Raw genomic sequence first — 20,624 nt, forward strand, 5'->3', positions numbered from 1 at the left:
TCAAAAAAATAACGTCCAAAAACGACAACTTGGACGCCATCCTCGAATACCGTTCACCAGTTATCAACTTTCGCTTTTAGAGCAAAAATTCAACGAAAGTCCTTATCTCAGTAGCGAAGAAGTCATTGTCATGTCTAAGAAATTGCAACTCGCCGATATACGAGTGAAAATCTGGTTTCAAAATCGAAGGGCCCGAGAGAGACGGGAAAGAAATGGAGTAATTGGAGATTTCAAGACAAAGGATGAGAAAAATGTCCCCCTGGATGGTGTAAATGAGGAGAAACTTACAAGAATTCACTGTGGCAGCAATGATTCTTCAGAAAGCAGACCAAATCAGCAAGCGCTAGTTACCAATATTAAATCGGAGTTTAACAGTGTACCTCTAGACTTTTCAACGAATTATGTTAATCCATTCCCTCGAAATGTTACTGACATTTTCCAAAATAACCACATTTCTAATCAATATTTTGTAACAAGCGGCTTTCCAGTATTTCTACCATCTGTAAATAGTGATACGAATAAAAACGATAATTCATGAAATAAACTTTGGATAGCTTTTGTCCTGGTTCTGTTTATTTATAATCGTTTAAGAACTTTTCAAGTACCTCCTTATAATGAATAATTTTTAAGCATTCACATTCAACAATTTTAAATTAAATAAGCTATGAATAAATTTAGTCCAGAATAATGACAAGAACTGGCTCCAGCAATTAACGATTTAGTACAATTTTACCTTCTTCTTGAAATCTTCCTGTTGCCTTTTTGAGACACCTTTGAGAAAAGGATTACGGAAGCCTCCTAGCGAGATGATCACCGGAGTTTAGTAATCTTAAATCAGGAGGAAAAATTATCAATAATTTTGTGACTTGGAGAGCACTTACAGCACAGGTGACCTTGGCGGGCCAATATGGGAGCAAAAAGATATGTTTTTTTATAGCGCCCCTGACTGGTTGACGATCACTGTGCGATAAAAAATTACAATACTTTGGATATTTCCCTACTTTATTAAGTAACAATTATTGTTTCACATATTTCGAGAAGATCTAATATAATATTACAGTTTGGTGATTAAAGTTACTTAGAAACTTGTGTTCTGTACGTGAAAAAATCAAACAGAAAATTACGAATAAATCACAAAAATTAGTTCAATACATTAGCATCAAAAATATATTATTTTTATAAAATAAAACCATTTCTGTAGTCTGGGTAATACTTCCATAAGCCACTTACTAGCTTATTGAACCAAGTTTATCATAAACAACTTTGTGGTTCAAAAAAACATTGGGTAATTATTGCCGCAGAACTGCAAAAATATTATATTCCTAATTCTAACATTAAAAAGATGTAAGGTATTGATTGATCTGGTTCCGTATACTTCCCAATACTAATACATCTCCTAAGAAAATAATTTTATTTAAAATAACGGACAAAGTTTACGTATATTTTTGGAAAAATTAATAATATACATATATAAAAAGTTATACTCAAATTGAATCTAAAAAGTTCTTTTAAAACAAAAACGTCAAATCTAAAATAAAACATTGAACAAGACTACTCGAATATAATAATTTTTAATATGACGGAAACTTTGACGGAATATTTAAAATGACGGAAACACCTAAAACTTAGTTTCAGTTTTTGGTGAGCAAAATTAGATTTCTTGTAAATCGCAATAATATTTGGAAAAACTACGATTTTCCTAAAACGTTAGCTAAAAAGCATTAAATGGCTTTCCAAAGTTTGATATGATATCTTATATCTCTGTATCAACACCCGAACTAACAAATCCTCAATTAAGAAATGTCGGTATCCGCTATATTCAGTTTCAACAATTTAAACTAAGTAGAACATACAACCAAAACATTCTAGTTCATGTGGTTACCTTTATGTGCGAAAGAGATTTGGCTTGCAATAATAAAACACAGAACAGAGAATACTTAATCATTATTACAAAAGAAAAAGTGATAATCATAATCCATTAGAAATAGCTTTTATTTGCTGACCCATCAATATACTTCAGGCGAATTTACTTTAGTCTTCATCATTTTTATCTTTTCTAAGTTAAATTCTGCAATTTAAAATATGCAGTAGCTTCGGTATGTGAATCAAATTTGAAGCAAAAATAACTATGCAATATCCGCCCAACAAAAAACTTATATGATCCAGACACAATAAATTACAATAGTCAGCTTTAAAGCGTCAAAATTCAGGTCAGCGTTAAAATTTTATTAATAGAAATTAATTTTAGTAAAAGAAAAGGGCAGCTTCCAACAGCATGGTAACTACTTAGGCAAAAAATAACTTTTTAATTTATATAATGCCTATAACATATAACAACATAATGCGAATAACACTATTTGACTTTTAATACTCTATTTTCTGTTCATTATTAAATCATGAATGAAACTTACTTATCTTGAAGTATCTTCAAAATTATTTATAGGATTTATTTCAGTAAATATGCAATATCCTAAGGAATATTTATTCTCAAAATTTCTTGATTAATTAGGCATTAATTATTTAGTAATACTTTATGCGACGTATGTGAATTGCTTTCTACCAACTAAATAAAGTAATTTGCGCTTCCGAACTATAATAACAGCTATTTTACAATTTCTTTTACACCTTAATAATGAATACGTAATCATAAATAAATCAAAATCAACTAGCGCGATTGGCTACTCACGCTAGTTGATTTTTATTATTGATTCTCTTCCCTTTCCTACTCCAATCCATTTAACTGTAACAAAAGCATTAGTTTAGAAATGAAAACGATAAGTAGTGAATAAACTTACTTGGAACTCCCACTAATTCTTCAATTTTATTTATATAGCTTTGAGCGTTTTTCGGCAGATCGCTAAACTCCCTCACATTTTCAGTGCTAGCTTCCCAGCCTGGCAATGTAATATATTCACACTGAAAGGTAAATAAATTGCATGTCACCAAAAAAATGAAAATATTTTGAATTTACTTTTTTGATATTTCATCGTAATTCATATTTTGAAACTAAAATGACGTAAAATTATTTGATTTCGTTCTCACCTCTACTTTGGCCAAGTCTGAAGCAGTAGAAGGCATGTAATGAATTCTTTTGCCATTCAAATTATAACCCACAGCTATTTTTACTGAAACCAAAGCAAATCAATGTATTAAAATAAAATATATCAAATGTAATTACACAAAAAAGTTCCATCAATTCAGTTTGTTACATCCTGAACTTACCTTCTTTCAGTGTGTCCAAAATGTCCAGTTTTGTAACACAGAAAGCTGTATAGCCATTAATCATATTGGTGTACTGCAATAGGAATACATCCAACCAACCACATCTCCTTTTCCTCTTTGTCGTGACGCCAATTTCTCCGCCCCTTTCTTGCATTAGGTCTCCTATTTCCTATGCGAATAATAGAATGTCACTTATCAACCATTATTACTGGAAGAAGTTTATAAATTGAGACAAATATCTCACTTACATTGCTAAGTTCTGTAGGAAATGGTCCATCTCCAACTCTCGTCGTGTAAGCCTTTACCACACCAACGATGGTGCTTATTCTTATAGGAGAAATTCCCAATCCCGTGCAAACACCGCCCACTGTACAATTAGACGAAGTAACATATGGGTAAGTACCTGCAATATACATAAGATCAATAAAAAATTGAGTTGCAACCATCAAAATGACTTACCAAAGTCGATGTCCAACATTGCTGCGTTGGCACCTTCAACCAAGATCTTCTTACCTTCCCTAATGGCTTTATCAAGGAAGGAAACCGTGTCGTATACCAGAGGTTTAATTTTTATGGCGTATTTTTCATATCGTACCAACTCATCCTCTATGTTCACTTGAAGATTCGGAAACATCCTCTCGTAGGTTGCGACCAAGGTCTTGAATCTAAATAATATAATGAAAACAATAATACATTAACCGCAGTTATTGCCTGATGATTTGCAATCAACTTGAAACTGGCTTAATATATGTATTTATGTGTTTATTAAAAATGTATACGCACTTTTCTCTGAACTTTTCGAAATCCCCTAAAAGGTCTCCCACACGAATTCCATTTCTAGTGGCTTTTGATGAATATGTCGGACCAATTCCCTTTTTGGTGGTTCCAAGCCCTTGGCCTTTCTGATTCTTTTCCTGCTCTTGCAGCCCATCAACAGCTTGATGAAAATCGAATACTAAATGTGCCCTAAAAACAGAACATTTCGCCATTTATAAATGAACAATAGCATAAATCTAATGAAGAAATTTTAAGTTTATTTCTGTATTAAACAGCGCAAGTTTGTAAGCATATTATATAAGGGGACTTAAACGGCGGGTTGTGTCTTCAAAAATTAAAAGAAACACGCATTTCAGGAACGATTTGAACACCCATCGTTACTGGATAAGTCCAAATATCAACCTACCTATCGGAAATGATCAATCGTTGTTCCCAGTCTTTCATGCCCTTTTTCACATTTTTTTCAATTTCATCAAACAGCTGTGGTAGGTGAATCACTACTCCATTGCCTGAAATTAAAAACATTAAATTATACTTTCAGATTAGTTTACGTGGAAGCGTAAATTTAACGATCTTTGAAACACAGACGGTAAATAGCTTCTACTTATATGTAGATATAGTAACTATTGCAAATTTTCCTAGACAAATTGTGAAAAAATTGTAATATAATTAAATAAAAAACCTTGCAGCATATTTTCAGGTAACTAGAAAAAACTTGTTTTGTATGTTTGTAACCGCCTATTTATATAAATAAATTTAAAGGTATTAATATTTTAAACTGCCCTTTTCGGAATAATTCAGTAAAACGATGAAAACTTAACGTTTTAAGTTTCCAAAGTCTATTAAATAATTTCCAAGCTCAACTATAATTTAAAGTTTATTGCAGCAACTGGGAAACAATGTATCTGAGTTTAATGATAGGTATTGCAAATTGTGTTAAAACTATCCAAACAATATTTGAAATAATGGCTATTGGCATAAAGATAAATAAATCCGTTTACTAATAACATAGCGTGCAGCTTGTCGTAGGTAATAACAGTGATGTGATGTCGTCAGGCCATAAAGTTAGTTAAAAGTAAATTGAAATCGTTGCAGCCAGGTTCCTTTTTGTGCCACGCAAGTAGAAATATAATTATGTCTAATGGTAACAGAATGAAAATGTTCAAGAAGCTTATTTTATAAAACGCTTTCTCCGATTTTTGTAAGCAAAATACCTTTATTTTGCAAGCTGTGTTAGCATGTTTTGAAATCGTTATTGCATTAAGCAAATAATTGCAGGCATTAGGTACATATCGAATCGAATTATCAACTGTGGAAGTAGGTTACACGCTGTTAATTTAAAACTATTGCCATAAAATAAGCCCATTAAAATTGGCTTAACAAATATTACTAAAAACTAACGACTCTTTTTAGATAGAAACGTATGCAACTACTCTAAAAGAAATGGAAAAGTTGGTATGTCTGTTACTCTACTAAATTGAAAGTTTTAGACTGCATTGAAAATTTAGATGTTATGACACAAGTTCCATAAGGTATCGCCAGGCATTTATAACTGAAAACATTTACTTGTCTACCAATGTAATCACTCGGTGCCAAAAAATATAAAACCTATATGTTTATGATAAGTGATATATGAACCAAATGAATGCTTATTGTCCCATCCTAACTGGTAAAACCTATTTTCGGTGCTTACGTTTGCCAGTCGGATATTTTCAATTCTAAATAAATAACATTGGAATTTTTTTTTTTAAACAAACTAGCATTATCTTGAGAGGAGTATTTAACGAATATAAAATAACATATAAAAACTACTCTTATATAATGGAAGTTTCCGGTAGTATCAAACAATAAGTGGTTTGGATTACAAAACTTTTTAATTAAAACTCATTAAATAAAATGTAATTCTAACACTTTGGACCTAAAAAATAATTTGGGTAGGTACGTGAGCAATTTCAGCGAGCTTGGCACAAAACTAATAAATATTTTGATATTATGTAACAAGGAGTCTCCTCGAACGCAAAGGTCGCCGAGCTATTTTTAAATTGAGGGCGACATGGATGGAAACTTCAATTGGAAATTGTTTACCCCTCAAAAGGATATTAAACCCCTACTAATACACAAAGTGTTTGCTAATTCGAAAGTAATCTCTGTAAGAAGTCACTTTTTAACGGACATACTAATTTCAACAAAGGCATAATTTGAATTATATTGAGATTTCGCAGTTTTCGAACGAACCAAACAACAGAGCCTAACTATATAAAAGGGATAAGTAGACAGACAAATCAACTGAATTGATACTTAATAAATCCAACTTCAACTTCAAAATACCTAAAAATTGACTTCAAAAGTTTAAATAAACAGATTTGAAGTAAAATTACAGCACTGTTGAATTTGCACGAATAGATTTCGATAGTTTTATATTTTAGGGAATCACACATAGGTACACACAATACTCAGCAAGTAAATAGAGTTCGGTTATTTACAGGCTAAGATTGTTAAGTAGATATGTATAGGTACCAGAGAAAATGAAGGTATATTATGGAAGTTTTGAATGAGTAATAAGGTACAGAATTATCATGCATGGAAACGGAGAGATACATAGGTATTTTAAGAGAATTTATTTGCCTGAATTCTGAATTACGTAGATGTAAGTTTAATAAATTAGGTTGATTGTTTGATATAGGTATACATACCAAAGTGTTCGCTTCTTATTCAAAACCAGGCAATTATGCAAGAAAAATCTTCTCAAAACCGCCATAGGTACGATGAGACCTCTCAATCACTCATAACCAAAACTTAACGATTTACTAAAAGTCTATACCAGCCTATGCCACTGCATTAAAATTCCTCGACTTCTGATATAAAAAAATCGCGTTCGATATGTAGGAAGGTAGTTAAAGTAAGATTTTTAAAAAATTACAAAACGATATACCTATTTAGACAAAAATGTAGATTAAATGAAGCTACAATTAATGACAAATGTAGTTACATAAAGAAAATCGTGTGAAGTCTCCTATACCTACGATACTGAGCTCAGTGATATAATTAAGGTATAAACTTAGGTACCCTTAGCTATCTAGGTATCCACTACCTACCGACGCAAATAATACTCTTGTACATGTATTAATTTTAATCAAGTTTATTTTATTACAGTTAATAAGCATTTAATGTGGTAGTTTGATTTTTACAAAATAAATATTAATTTTCTTAAACAAAAAATATTTAATTGTATTTTCAATAATGTGGCATAAGAATCTGTGAAATCAAACGCCTCTTATACCCCTATATTTATTATTTAGCCTTGAAGCGGACCAAATATATGGTCGAAACGTCGGCTCTTTAAATAAAGAGTTTCATTCCAATTGTCCCAAACCCGCTAAATTTAACACCACATTAATTATAGTTTTCTGTTATCAATTGATATTACAGCTCTGTCCCCTTCATATCGAAAATACCTTGCATTTGCTTTCCTTAAACCGATAATCTTGGAAAATCAAGTTTTACGAAATGCTTTGACACTACGCAAAAATTAACGATAACATAAATATATTCTTTCCTGTATAAGTGACATCCGCATTAATTGCATTTTTACTAATTTGCTGGTTTGTATTTTTGATTAAATCAGAATTGCAGGCACAACACATGTGTAAAAAGCATTTATTATTTTAATTAAAGAGCAATTCAAATGAGGAGATAGGTTTAGTTTATGGCTTGTGACTATTCGTCCTATTAACATTTCTTGCTTTACTGATATCTATTGCTATATTAAACCTCCTACTCTTTTCACCAAAAAAAATTTAAAGATAAATTTTTACTCTAACTAAAATTATTTTTTTGAAAATTTTGATATTATCGTGACCTAACTTGTATTAGGGCACGCCCTGTAGAAAACCCGTAATTTTAGGTGGACAAACTTTAACAGTCATGTAGGTATTGTCCATAAGAGTTATTAAATGTTTTGTGAGAATAAAGCATATCTTGAATTGATGTAAACATAATATACTAATAATAGCATTTCAAAAGTCGTTACCAGCCATTAAGAGTAATCCGGTAAAACCTTTTCAGAGAACCCTATTTATACTCTAACGTGTATCATAAGATACATTGTAATTGTAGTTCTTTTAAGTCAATGCTAATGGTTGATAAATTGAATCAAATCAACTAATGTATTCTAAATAAGCTACAGCTTTATAAATTAGAGAAAAAGTACATACATTTAGCACACAACACTAAAGGCTAACAAATGCATCAATAATTTACATTAAATGTGTACTTACCAATAACCGATTTGACGTTGGGTTGAATGATTCCGCTTGGCAACAAGTGGAAATCATATTCGATGCCATCCACCACAATAGTGTGACCTGCATTGTTTCCACCCTAAACATACAAATAGCATTTTAATATAACACCCAAAGGCAGATAAAATTCGTAACAGTTCGTAAAATTAAAATGAATGAATGAAAAAATGAAAATAAAATTTCCCAAGAACGACACACGTGCCAGTAAAATGTAATATTGACCTATTCAACTTTTATAAGAAGTATCACGGTTTCGACCCGCCTATTTCAAGCCCCTATCGGAAATAGGCTGTTTCCATTCTTGGCCATTCATTTCGCTTTTGTGCCTCTCTCATCCCTCAACAATTTCTAATTCATTTTCCACCAACTGTATATTGATGTTGATTTGAGTATGTTCCTGATTTTGATTCTATTAGTGTTTGTTGCAAGATAAAATGTATTAGAATTATTGTTTAGATCATAAATCACGTTTTCTGACAATATCGTCGGCAACTCGAAGACGATTCAGAAATTCGCCGTCTACATTGAACCATCTACACTTCTAGAGCTGACGATATTGTATGAATTCGTATTTTATTGGAACATAAGAACATGATTACTGAATAAAAGTGTTCGTTCCTTTATTAACTTGTGCCTTCATTCGTTTTAATTATCTAAAGAAATAAACCATCTGGTTCGGCAGCCTTCAAAGTTTCGATTGTTTTCAGCGCAACGTTAACTTCCTCTTTCGTTCGACCGGACGTTTTCAATTCTGTTCATTATTTCTCTATTTTCGTATTTTAGCACTGTAAAGGTATTTGTAGTATTTATCGACTACTCGCTGGCTTTTGCGATATCAACTATTGCCTTCGGAGACTTAAGTAGACGATATTTTAACCGATTAGTTTCGTTATCGCCGTTTATCTTATCAGCATCCTTTATATTGAGGTGCATTTTCATTTTTTCTCTTAAACAGTGGTATTGTTTGGACTTTTAACAGTTTTTCTTACACGTAGTAAGTAAGTAAGTAGTACTTTTCAAACGTTCGTTTCAGCTAATTTATCTATTGCCAAGTTGATTGATGTACGAGTTACTCGATAGTCATTGTAATTGCAAAATTTCTTAATATTTATCTTAAGACTCAGTATTATCTAGATATATGGATTGGTGTATAATAATTGTTATTTAGAAGTTAAAAAATAATAATAATTGGTCGTTAGGAGAGTACATCTCTCAGGTCCTGTATGTTGTTCACTTATATCCAAACTAGGTATCTTCAATATTCAACCAACGACAACAGCAATTGATTAATAAGTATTTCAATGTAAATGAAATGAATGATAAATCACCAGCCTATTTACAAACCACTTTAAAGCAGTTTTTAGTTGAAAATGTTGGATATTGATGACAAATCTTCTATGGAAGATTCCGCACAATTATAATAAAAATTGTGTATATTGATCATGTTGTCTGAGTCTAACCACTTTAAGACCTTCTGTAGTAGAACTGATGAATCGTAAAGAAGACGTGATAACTTTAAGACGTAAAACGAGAAAATAATGAAGACATAAATTCTAGATATAAATCTGTATTGTTTTTAGATCAATAAATAATTCTAAATACAAAAGTTAATGAGCTTTTACTATAAAAACATATTGAAAGGTTTCTATCAGAAAAATTGAAGAGAGCGCACATTTAGGTATAAATAAACCGGCACAATAAATCAATTCATTTATTCCAAAGACGATACACTTAGAAATAAAAGAATAGTATTAATGCATTAATCTACAGAAATTGGGAGTTCAATGTTCTATGACAAAAAGATCTGTAAACATTTGTGCATTTGCAGCCCAATTGCAATAAAAGTGAAACTTATCAATTGTGATATTTGGGTTTTTTAATATTTTTTAATTGTGGATTGTTTTGCAACCGTCTGATTTTATATACAAAAAAATCAGCTGCGCATTCTATGAACAAGCAAATGACTAAGTTTGTGCAACACTGTGCTCTTATATTGGTTGAAAACTTTTCATTTCATGGATCTTGGTTTTGGAAACTAAGACGATTTCCTTTATCTCATCATTAAACTAGGTACCTATACATTGCACATGTTAATGTGTAATTTACTAATATGCAACTAAATTTGAATATGGCAAAAATTGCAAAACTTGGAAAAATGAGCGTAACACAAAAACGACTTTAATATAACGTAAGGCATAAACTAAATGTGAACAATTATGCAATACAAAAATAAATCAGAGCAAGAGAAAGACATTTTGGTCCACCAATAGCAAAAATGGTTCGCGAATGGAGAAAAGAAAAGAAACAATTAAAACTGGTAAAGGGACATGAAAACTTTCAGTTTGCATTCATAAAAATGACCAGAACTAGAAGTACAAGTAAAAATTTAGTGAACAAACAATCGCATTATGGGAATATCTATTGATACAAAAATGATAATTTTCGACTGTTGCTACTGTTAACGGAATTTTAGATTTATTTATGAAAAGACTTGTATTAAGTGTTATATCTGGGAATCTGTGGAATCAATGCAGAAAATGTGGCTACAAGCAACTAATGAATGGTGTGTATCACTTCCACAGACTCCCACATATAACATGGCGCAGTCATAGGTAGAATCACGTGAACAGTAAATAATCCAGGGAAATCCGTGTCATCTTCATATATTTTGCTTATATTGTGCCGAATTCAATCAAAGTGGACTTCAGAGGAATGCCACCGATGAAAATGATTGTAAATTTAAGTGAAAATTGGAAGTTCTGGAGACAAAGATTCCAAACGTACATGCTGGCAACGGAAGTCAGTAAAAAGGCAGAAATCACACAGTGTGTTCAACTTTTAACACTGATTGGCGATGAAGGTATGCGAATATTTAATACCTTTGTGTTTCAAGAAGAAATCAATCGAATCCAACCGTTATTGAGAAAGTTTGATGAACATTTCACGCTCAAGAAGAACTTAACGTTTGTGAGACACAAGTTTCTGGCATATAAGCAAACAGAGAATGAAACGGTAGAGCAGTTCATTACGGAACTGAGAAATTTAGCAATTCCTTGTGAGTTTGGAGACCTTAAAGATGGATTAGTGAAGGATATCCTAATCTGTGGAGTCAGCTCAGCGGAGCTGAGAGAAAAACTGCTTCAGAATGATGTAGCAATCCTGGATGAAGCTAGCAAAATGTATATAAGCACGCAGAGTTGTAAAGAGCGTTACAGATAAATTGCAGAATTGAATAGGGAACATCACCAAGAACGATTAGTAGCTGCTATTACCGGAAAGAGCAAGTGGAATCAATGCAGAAAATGTGGCTACAAGCAACTGGCGAATGGTGTGTATCACTTCCACAGACTCCCACATTAACATTAAGTAGTTTAAGATTATTAAAAAAATAGATAAAAATCTATAAATAAAGTATTGAGTTTCGGTGATAACCCTACACATTTTAATACTTTGGATATATTAGACAAAAAAAGTCTGCTGTAAATGCTAAGTGCACTGACTAAATGTGTGTCGTAGCGGGAAACAAAGAGTGCGGGCGGCAAAGGTTCCACCAATGATATTTACTATACTAATGCATTTGTGAGTGAACCTGCATTTATAGCGGAATAGCGGATGCATGTACCTATTGCTAAGTTTCACTTTGAACTACCTAATTCGATGTAATGTAAGAAAATAATTTCAATGTTTTGGTAATGCTAACAGATGCCAATATTTGTGTTTGGCACACTACAGAGGTCATTTCCATTTAGGATGAACACTTGATTGACACCAGTAAGCAATAATAAATAAAAATAGCGAACCGTTTTCGTCACAAAATTGCGGTTAATTAAACCTGAACATTAAACAAGCTAAAACCACATCGGTTTATGTTGAAAAGGACCTAAATTACAGGCGTCTTAAAACATCAAAAATTTACACTGCATTATTAACGTTCGTTCACATGCAGCAAATATATCTAAAAATATCTGAAACAAATGGTTTAAACGTTTAAATCATAATTCAAAATAGGTAGTCAGATGATTTTCGTGACAGTGACTGAAAACAACCAAATGATTTTGAGTGAAGTTTAATGAAATGCAGATCTATTGCACCATGTCAAGGGCTCATAAGCTCACTATGAGAAAAACAGTTTCGTTAAGTGTTATTTAAACAATACATCGCAAACATTGGGAACAAATTTGTATCAAAATATTGCATAACTCACTTGGCACCGGCAAACTACATCGGCAGTGGTAGCCAGCAAGTCTACCACTTTTCCCTTGCCCTCATCGCCCCATTGTGCCCCCAAAATCACAGTCACGATGCTTTCTTGAACATCAGTACGCTGTTTTTTTCTAGGAGACCCGTTCATGTTTATTTTTTGGTTTTTTTTACAACAAACGATCTAACCTACAAGCGCAAGGAACACGAGCTGCATGAAACTGAACTGAAAAATGTGACTGTCGCCATTGCTGATTTTGAATTCCGTTGTTGCCATGTTGTAAACAAAAACTCCATCAACAATCGTTTCACTCTCTATTAAAAGCGCTTGTTTTGTATTAATAAATGAAAACATTACTACTAAGATACCGCAATGCCGATCATCACTTTAGGAACTTTGCATTTGCGGACAATATATGTAGGATTTTTATCCTAAGAAGACGACCCACTGAGCAATTTCAGAAAATTGAGGCAGTGTGACAACGTACGTAAAGGTTTTTCCTACAGAGACATCTGTTAGGTTAAGTCGACACTTCCTTCTACCTGCACCGATAGTTTCTGTAATCTGTACTAATTAATAGACGTCATGTGGCAATGACAAAACAGCTGTTTCTGACAATCTCAGGTTAAGATTGCTGATGTTTTCAGTATTTATTATTGTAAATTATCAATAAATGAACCACTGTGTTTGAAGTTGAAATTTTCACAAGGTATGCATTAGTTTACATACCCACAAAACCACTCAAAGTTTCCACTTTAAAAGGAATCGAGCCGATTCTTTGAAGTTATTTTCGGCGATGAGCCAAATAGACCCTGTTTCTTAAAATCGTTAATAAATCCGTATAAATAGAAATTACATCACTTTATTCCAAGTTTCAAGGCGATATCTTCCTCACTGTTGTATCCAATCATTTCGAGCGTTTAAAATTACTACGCTTTCAGCATTTTTAACGTAACGTAAAATAATATCAATTAAATCCCGTGACTAGTACGTACTAAAATATTTTCTTTTTAGGTATACATACAGGTGAATATATTCAGAAAATTGCCATTTACACTGATCAAGTGATCGCAGTATGGCTGAACCTATTGTTAATCCTGTAAGTATTTGCTAAACAATTGAGTGAAATATTACTGCTTTAAAGTGGCATTTTCATAGAGGATTCCTTTCTAGGAATTGCCATTCGTCGGCGAAGTTCCTTCAGGACTGCAGGCAGGGAAAATGCTCAGGTTTCAAGGAGTAACTCATCCAGATAGCGATAGGTAAACAATACATTAGAATCTAAACTAATTTAATAGAATACAAGTTTGACTCGTTTGCAGGTTTAACATTAACTTGGCAACTGGTCCAAATGCTAAGCCCAGGGATGATACAGCTTTGCACGTTTCTGTGAGGTTCAACCAAGGTAAGGGATTTGCAGATTTACTCAAACTTTCTCTATTTCTTTGCTTTCACTTGTAGGCTACATTGCTAGAAACATTTACAAGGGGGGCGCTTGGGGTGATGAACAAGGCAGTGGAAAATTGCCTATTGGTCAGGCGCAAAGCTTTGAAATTATTATCCTGGTGGATCCTCAACATTACAAGGTAAGTAAGTAATTAGACTCCTCATTTTCTGCTAGCAACACTCTGGCATAGCGCACATTAGTTTCAGTTAAGTTTGTTCTACACTATAAACTTTTTGCACAACTGTTTGTGTGATAATTTTATCTAATTTTATCACAGTTTAATAAATCAAAATATTGCCAACGTTTAAATTCGACGTTTATTTTAAAATCCTTTTGTCTTTGGCATTTTTATCGTAGCTACAGCCGTTGTCGAATTATTTGAAAAAGTCTCCCTTAGAGAAGAGAACTTATTGCCTAAACACTGTAGTTTGTTACAATTTCATTATCTTTTTAAAGAAAAGCTAATAAAATAGCTATATTTTTCACTTAACCATTTCTCGTATTAGGCCTCGTTTTCCAGAAAAAAATGTTCAGTAAAATATTCCATTACGAGTTAAAATTTTAATTAAGTATTACTTTTTACCTTAATTGTTGAAAATGTTAACTTGCATCCTTATGAAAAAAACTGCCGGAGTTATATTTTATGCAATAAACGAGGCAATTTATTTATTGAGTGGAAAGATACCAAAAACATTTTTTAATTTGCTAGAAATAAAAACCGAAATAAAAACCATTTATTGACACCTACATTTCTTTAGTAAATTATTCGTATCGATTCTTATTTGTTTTAATCATAGTAAGTATTTAAAACTGGTTGGTACGTTTTGATCTTCCATTACTTGTTTAATATTTTTTTTGCTGACTGTAACTTTAAATATCTTCAATGTTAAGTTCTGTATTAGACAATGTCTAATTTTCAACGAATTGACTAAATTCTAATTGAAATAATATAAAATGTAGGTTTACTTCCTGGTAACTTGTAAATCGCCTGTGGTAAAATCTATATTTGAATATGATAAATTTTTGATAATTACAGGAACTCGCAAAATGTTAGTCACTAAATTTATTCGTACAAAAGCTATGAAGTAATTTTAAAGCAGGGCCAAGCTATAAATCAAGTAGTTTTTAATGTAATGTAAAATATTATCAAACCTTCAGCTAAATGCCGTTATTTTTTGTCTAAATTTGTTTGCCGATTACATTTTTAACAAATAAAACCGTTGAAAAGTCTTCTTAAATTCCAGATTGCTGTTAATGGACAACATTTCTGTGAATTCCCTCACAGAATTCCTTATCAAGAAGTATCCCATCTTTTAGTAGACGGCGACGTCGCGTTAACTCTGATATCGTTTGAAGGAATTCCGCTTCCTGGTAACAACAATCTGTCAATAAGTCTTCGGCTCAAATTAAAACTCGTTAAATTTTGTTGCAGGAAACGAAACATCTAGTCAATCTTCCCAAGTAAACGCCGAAGGTCCTCAAGGTGCTCCTCAATTTCAATATGGGCCGCCACCTGGTGCTTATGGGGCTCCACCTCCAAATTACGGAGGGTATGCTCCTCCTCCACCTCCAGGAGTAAGTAGTTTTCTAGTTCACAATTATTGTAAATGAATATCTTTTGGTAATTAAACATTAGGCCGAACCGCAATCCCAATTTGGCGGCATCTTTGAGCAGGCTCAAGATATATTGGCCGGTGCTATCAAGAGTGGAGCTGCAGAAAAACTATTGGGTAGCATTTTAAGTTCAAGTGGTCAGCCGAATCAGCAGCCTCAAGGATATGCACCGCAAAATGCGGTAAGCGCTTAATATAAGATAAAATAACAATTTTTTTTTGTTGAGTATTTGCTTATTATCTAATTTTTTGGCCGATAAATGAAGACTAATAAGGTGGGAGCAATGTAATCGATCAATAAATTGCAGTCAAAATTTCAGTATAAAATTCAAAATAAACAATCATCCATTTTTTTGGTATTTGGCATGGTAAATTTATTTGCAAGATCCGTTGGCATGATTTGTTTTTGCATGATGTAAATAATTTTTGGATTTGCTCTAGTTCGAAAGTTCCAGTCATAAAGCTTAATATTTAGTTTATTCTTGCATTTACAAGAATTAGTTTGATTGAACATTTCAATAATTTTTTTGTTTCAATTTAGCTCTGACTTGTTGAATTGCTTTATGCTATTAACATCTAACTGTATGTAACTTCGTGAGTCCTCGCAGTGGTTTTTTTAATAATAACGAACATTTAGAAAATGGTACTAGGTATATAAAGCAAGAAAAAAATATATACAGATTGAATCAGTAGAATTGTCTTCTAATATATGTTAATCATGGAAATAACTCACTTTTTATTATTATATGTAATAATACATATAATAATAAAAATTGAGTATTCTATAAATAAATAATGTATTTAGTTTAAATTGCAGAAGAAACAGATCTATAATTCCAGATCAGATTGACTGCAATATCAAGATTTGAACTGGTACAACAGTAATTTTCGCAGCATTTAAATATAGTGGTCATTTTTTCTATTGTAAGGTTCTTCGTAACCGAGCTAATAATTTACGTGACTGAATTATCGCGATTGATCGATAGTTCCGAACGGCCGATTGAAAGATTCTCAAGAGAGCAAACTTATCTTCTTAATCGTCATTTGAGACTTTTCTTAAACTTTAGCTAAGTGTAGTAATAAATAGCTCATTTTCATTTAACGTTACATAAAAATAAACATAAAATTTTTGCAACTAAACCGTAAATATATTATAGTATAGATAAAGTAACATATTGATTATTATTATTTTTATTAATAATCATTGAATATTGCCAACCAAATTCATTGCAATAAAATTCAAAAACAACTTAAATTCGTCGCATTTTCTGCTTTGCTGCACTTATCGAAAGCATCTAAGATTTGCAAAAAAACCCAAACTTGTTTTTAAATAAAAACTATTAATTAAAAAGAAAATTAAATATTTTAAAACCACTGCGAAATGGAACTTCTGTACTTGCACATTTTACATTGATTCGGGTTTTTGCACGTTTTGTGTATGAGTATAAGGATCTATAAACATAATTAATTGCTGTAAAGAGCACAATTAGCTGAATATAGTTTGCAAGAACTAGACGAAAATTGGTGATTGTTTATTCTTTCTCTCCTGATTTTCAAAGTTGACGTAGAAAATTCGTAATTAATATTGAAATTGTCTGTTACCCTCAGTATTATTGAATCATTTTAGCAAAATGAAAGATCAATAAATATTACAAAAAAAAATTCTGATTTAATGCAATGAACAAAGTATAGCGCAATTATAGAAATAAACAAAAGGTATGAAACATTATGTTTTTTAATAGTGTATCTTTTGGCCTGAATATTATTTTTCTTTGCAGTTTCGTGTGTGATAAACTATCACCACCTTCATTGTTTAATTTTTCCGATGGCTTTTCAGCCTGAATTAAGTAAAATTTATTTTAAGCAACAAGTTTTAAATCATCCAATGGAAACCATAATTAGGCGCTAACACATAGTAATAAATAAAGCTGCGAAATCGGGAGCAAATCAGTCCTAAGAATAATATCTACATGCCAAGAATATACTATAAAAAATAAAATGAATGTTTTAAACAATATGTTTCCAAAAGTAAAAGAGAAATGAGCGTCATTGCCTTATTTTTCTTTGGAATTTATCCTATCAGTGTTGTGAAATTAACAAATTTTTAAGAAATTGGAAGCAACAATAAATTACTTAGTACAAGGGGGCGTCAAAATTATGTTGCATAATTTTAATTTCATATTCTATGAGCAGAAATAAGACAAAGCTTTCAAAACAAACATTAGCCCGCAAACGATTCGTTTAAATCTGAGAAAAAAATTGATTTTTTGTTCGTACCTTCTAAAAGATCAATATTGTATAAACCAAATCCCCAAAATTACTAACCTCCATAACGCTTTTACTTCAGAGATACGGAATCTACCCTGACCTCCCCACTCAGGATACATCTCAAATACCCACTCAGCCTACGAGCAATTCAAATTCTCAAGATTCAGCTCTTAGCAATCTAATTGCTGGTTCTGGAGGCACCGTAACATCCGGTCCCCAACCCACACTTCAAAGTGGAGGATCAGCAGCGCCTCCTCAAAATGCTGGTCCTTTAGAGGGCCTTTTAATGGGTTTGCTGAGTAATAAAACAGATGGACATGTCGCGCCTGGACCACCGCAAAATGCCCAATCTGGCGGATCAGACTTATTATCCGGGCTGTTATCTAGTCTGGTGAGTGGAGGCAATCAGGGACAAAACGCTCCCCAGACAGGACCTGGGGGACAAGCACCGCCACAAGGTAGTCAAGGGCAAGGCTCAGACGTATTATCTGGAATTCTATCCAGCCTTCTTTCGCCAAAGCAGGATCAGAACGGCCCGCAAGCTCCAAATCAGCCACCAGCTAATGCTCAGAATAAAAGCCAAGGCTCTGATCTACTGGCTGGCTTATTATCTAGCTTGGCGTCCCCCAGTCAGCCTCAGCAAAATCAAGGTCCACAAAGCCAGACCCAAGGAAATAACGATGCGCTCAGCAACATACTGCGGAACCTAAGCGCAGGTGGAAATACAAGCAATTCGGGCCAGCCACCCAATTTACCTCCGCAAGCTCCGAATGCAAACAACCCTTCTGCTCCGCAGGGGGGAACAGATATGCTAGCAAATCTACTGCAGGGATTTATGAGCATGGCTAAAGAGCAACATGACAGTACAAGACCAATCCAGGAAACAAATCCTGCCGCTGTGGTTCAGAATGTTGGACCTCCACAGAATCCCCAACAAGTGAGTTTACTTATATACTTGTCGGGCGTTTTGCGTGAATAAACAATCACCAATATTTGATAATAATGAATAAACTGAGGAACACAAATGTACCATACGGTTCCTATCTGCTTGACATCAATGCTAATACGATTCCTGGTATACTAACATCTGACAATATACTTTCGTTAACTACAGTTTTAACTAATGTAACTGTATTAAATTCTTAGCAATATGGACAGTATCCTCATCCTCCACAACAGGAGCAAAGGGGACCGATGGAGTCTTTGCTGTCAGGACTTTTATCAGGCGGAGGTGGTCAACAACAAGTGAGTAATAAATACATCTTAATAGCGTTGTACTTTACAGATGCATTTATCTACAAAATGTAAAAGTAGAGATCTTACGACCTATCTTAAGAACAAATTAATATCTAATCATATCGCAAACATTGTATATGCTACTTGCCAACGCATCCGAGAAAATACATATAATTTAGTTTAACAATATAATAGTCAATTTATAATTAGTCACAAATCAAATTAAAAGTTTCAAGTGGTTAGCTCTTTTTTCTTTTAAAATGAACTACCAGAACTACGTAGCAGGGATCCTATTTTTTCTGTCGTCCAAGGCAACAACGTTAAGAAAAATAAGTGAAAACCTTCCAAAATGATCCGCATTATTTACAAGATCATCGCCAAACTCTTTTCTACAAAGACACTTACGCTCAGGATACAGAGTAATGAACGATGTGTGAATATTTCAAGAGAGTGTGAAAGATATGTACAAAGGGGGGTTTTAGCTATAAAGTTTTTTAATTTGAGCCTTTCCTGCGGAAAAAAATCGATTTGCAAACTGACCGAAAAAACGTTTAAAGACATAGATTTGAAAAAGGCTACTTTTTAATATTGCTTCTTTCCGCAGGAAATACCAAAATAAAAACAAACCGTCCAAGGTGTGATTTGCATCGCACACGCTTTGAATCATGTTTTTTGACATATGAAAACTCTCTTTCCTGCAAATTTCCACTTAAATAGAGATTTTTCGAAGCTCAGAAAAATGTTTGAAATGTATACGTTCAAGAGAGTGAAATACCTTTAAAATAAAAAAAACTAACCCAAGGTTACATACGCTCTTTTATTATCTAGCAACAACCTCACCCTCCTCAAGTTGGTGGAGAGGGATCGATTGGAGGACTGGGTTCGATGGGAGGCATTTTGGGTTCATTGGCAGGTTCTCTTTTACATAGACCGGTAAGTTATTTTTTTTTAACATCAAGTCAGTCTTCTCATAGGCGAATCAAGCAGAAAAAATCGAATAATTTATTCCAGGATCAAAACCAAGGCCATTCCTTCCAATAAGAAGCTGAATTAACTTAATAAAATCTAGCAGCAAATAAGATCAAGTCTTTATCCAGAACATTTAAATGTCTTAATGTTATCTATTATGAAATTTTAATATCAAGTTCTAGTGTTGTTAAATTTCTTGTTTTATATAGGACATATTTTTGTGAACGAAAAACCGCTTCTAGTCTTTAGGGTTGAAATTTGATTTGTAGCTTCTTTCTAGTACAAACTTTTTATATTTTTTTAATTTTTATTGATGTTTTTATACGTTAACGTATAGCTTGGTTTTATAGGCAAAATTTATAATCCTCAAGCTTTCTTTTATGTTATATTTACTAATATAGATTAGCAACTCGTTATATTCAAGCTTGTAAATTATTTACCAAGCAAATTGTGCTGTAAAATGAAATTACTTATACATATTAAATGCACAAAGTTTTCAAAATATCAATGGTGTTTTATTAATACAGATTACATAATTTTATTTTCTCTCTTGTATGTACAAGATCAACATTTATTTGTGGGAAATAAAA

At 32.7% G+C, this 20,624-nt stretch overlaps 3 protein-coding genes across 6 annotated transcripts in view; 2 read left to right on the plus strand and 1 right to left on the minus strand.

Moving 5' to 3' along the window:
- The window catches only part of LOC109545152 (homeobox protein vab-15), a 1,535-nt gene extending 997 nt beyond the window's left edge, over positions 1 to 538 (plus strand). The window contains exon 2 of the mRNA XM_048667282.1: positions 81 to 538. Coding sequence (XP_048523239.1) covers positions 81 to 538 — 458 coding nt within the window. The remainder of the gene's footprint in view (positions 1 to 80) is intronic.
- A 446-nt stretch (positions 539 to 984) lies between these two features.
- On the minus strand, positions 985 to 12,752 carry LOC109545151 (adenylosuccinate synthetase). Of its 2 annotated transcripts, XM_019915670.2 has the most exons (10): positions 12,505 to 12,752; positions 8,277 to 8,379; positions 4,406 to 4,508; positions 4,006 to 4,188; positions 3,682 to 3,887; positions 3,471 to 3,625; positions 3,223 to 3,391; positions 3,043 to 3,125; positions 2,796 to 2,916; positions 985 to 2,740 (listed from the first exon to the last, which is right to left on the minus strand). In XM_019915670.2, exons 1-10 carry the CDS (start codon positions 12,649 to 12,651, stop codon positions 2,688 to 2,690), a joined length of 1,323 nt encoding a protein of 440 aa, XP_019771229.1. In that variant the 5' UTR covers positions 12,652 to 12,752; the 3' UTR covers positions 985 to 2,687. The 2 variants fall into 2 exon arrangements, with proteins under 2 accessions (XP_019771229.1, XP_048523399.1); XM_048667442.1 differs by lacking the exons at positions 8,277 to 8,379; positions 12,505 to 12,752 and adding an exon at positions 5,401 to 5,422.
- A 332-nt stretch (positions 12,753 to 13,084) lies between these two features.
- LOC109545150 (basic salivary proline-rich protein 1) lies at positions 13,085 to 20,538 on the plus strand. 3 transcript variants are annotated; one of them, XM_019915668.2, is made up of 12 exons: positions 13,085 to 13,210; positions 13,516 to 13,600; positions 13,675 to 13,763; positions 13,824 to 13,906; positions 13,963 to 14,087; positions 15,193 to 15,319; positions 15,381 to 15,523; positions 15,585 to 15,743; positions 17,909 to 18,766; positions 18,976 to 19,074; positions 19,894 to 19,998; positions 20,077 to 20,538. In XM_019915668.2, the coding sequence occupies exons 2-12, from the start codon at positions 13,577 to 13,579 to the stop codon at positions 20,104 to 20,106; spliced, it is 1,842 nt and encodes a 613-aa protein (XP_019771227.1). In that variant the 5' UTR covers positions 13,085 to 13,210; positions 13,516 to 13,576; the 3' UTR covers positions 20,107 to 20,538. The 3 variants fall into 3 exon arrangements, with proteins under 3 accessions (XP_019771227.1, XP_019771226.1, XP_019771228.1); XM_019915667.2 differs by having other exon boundaries at positions 13,086 to 13,457; XM_019915669.2 differs by lacking the exon at positions 13,085 to 13,210 and adding an exon at positions 13,220 to 13,452.
- Positions 20,539 to 20,624: the final 86 nt, after the last annotated feature.

Source organism: Dendroctonus ponderosae, unplaced genomic scaffold (genome assembly GCF_020466585.1).
Source record: "Dendroctonus ponderosae isolate FM_Combo_2020 unplaced genomic scaffold, Dpon_F_20191213v2 Dpon_F_20191213_6, whole genome shotgun sequence".
Taxonomy (NCBI): domain Eukaryota; kingdom Metazoa; phylum Arthropoda; class Insecta; order Coleoptera; family Curculionidae; genus Dendroctonus; species Dendroctonus ponderosae.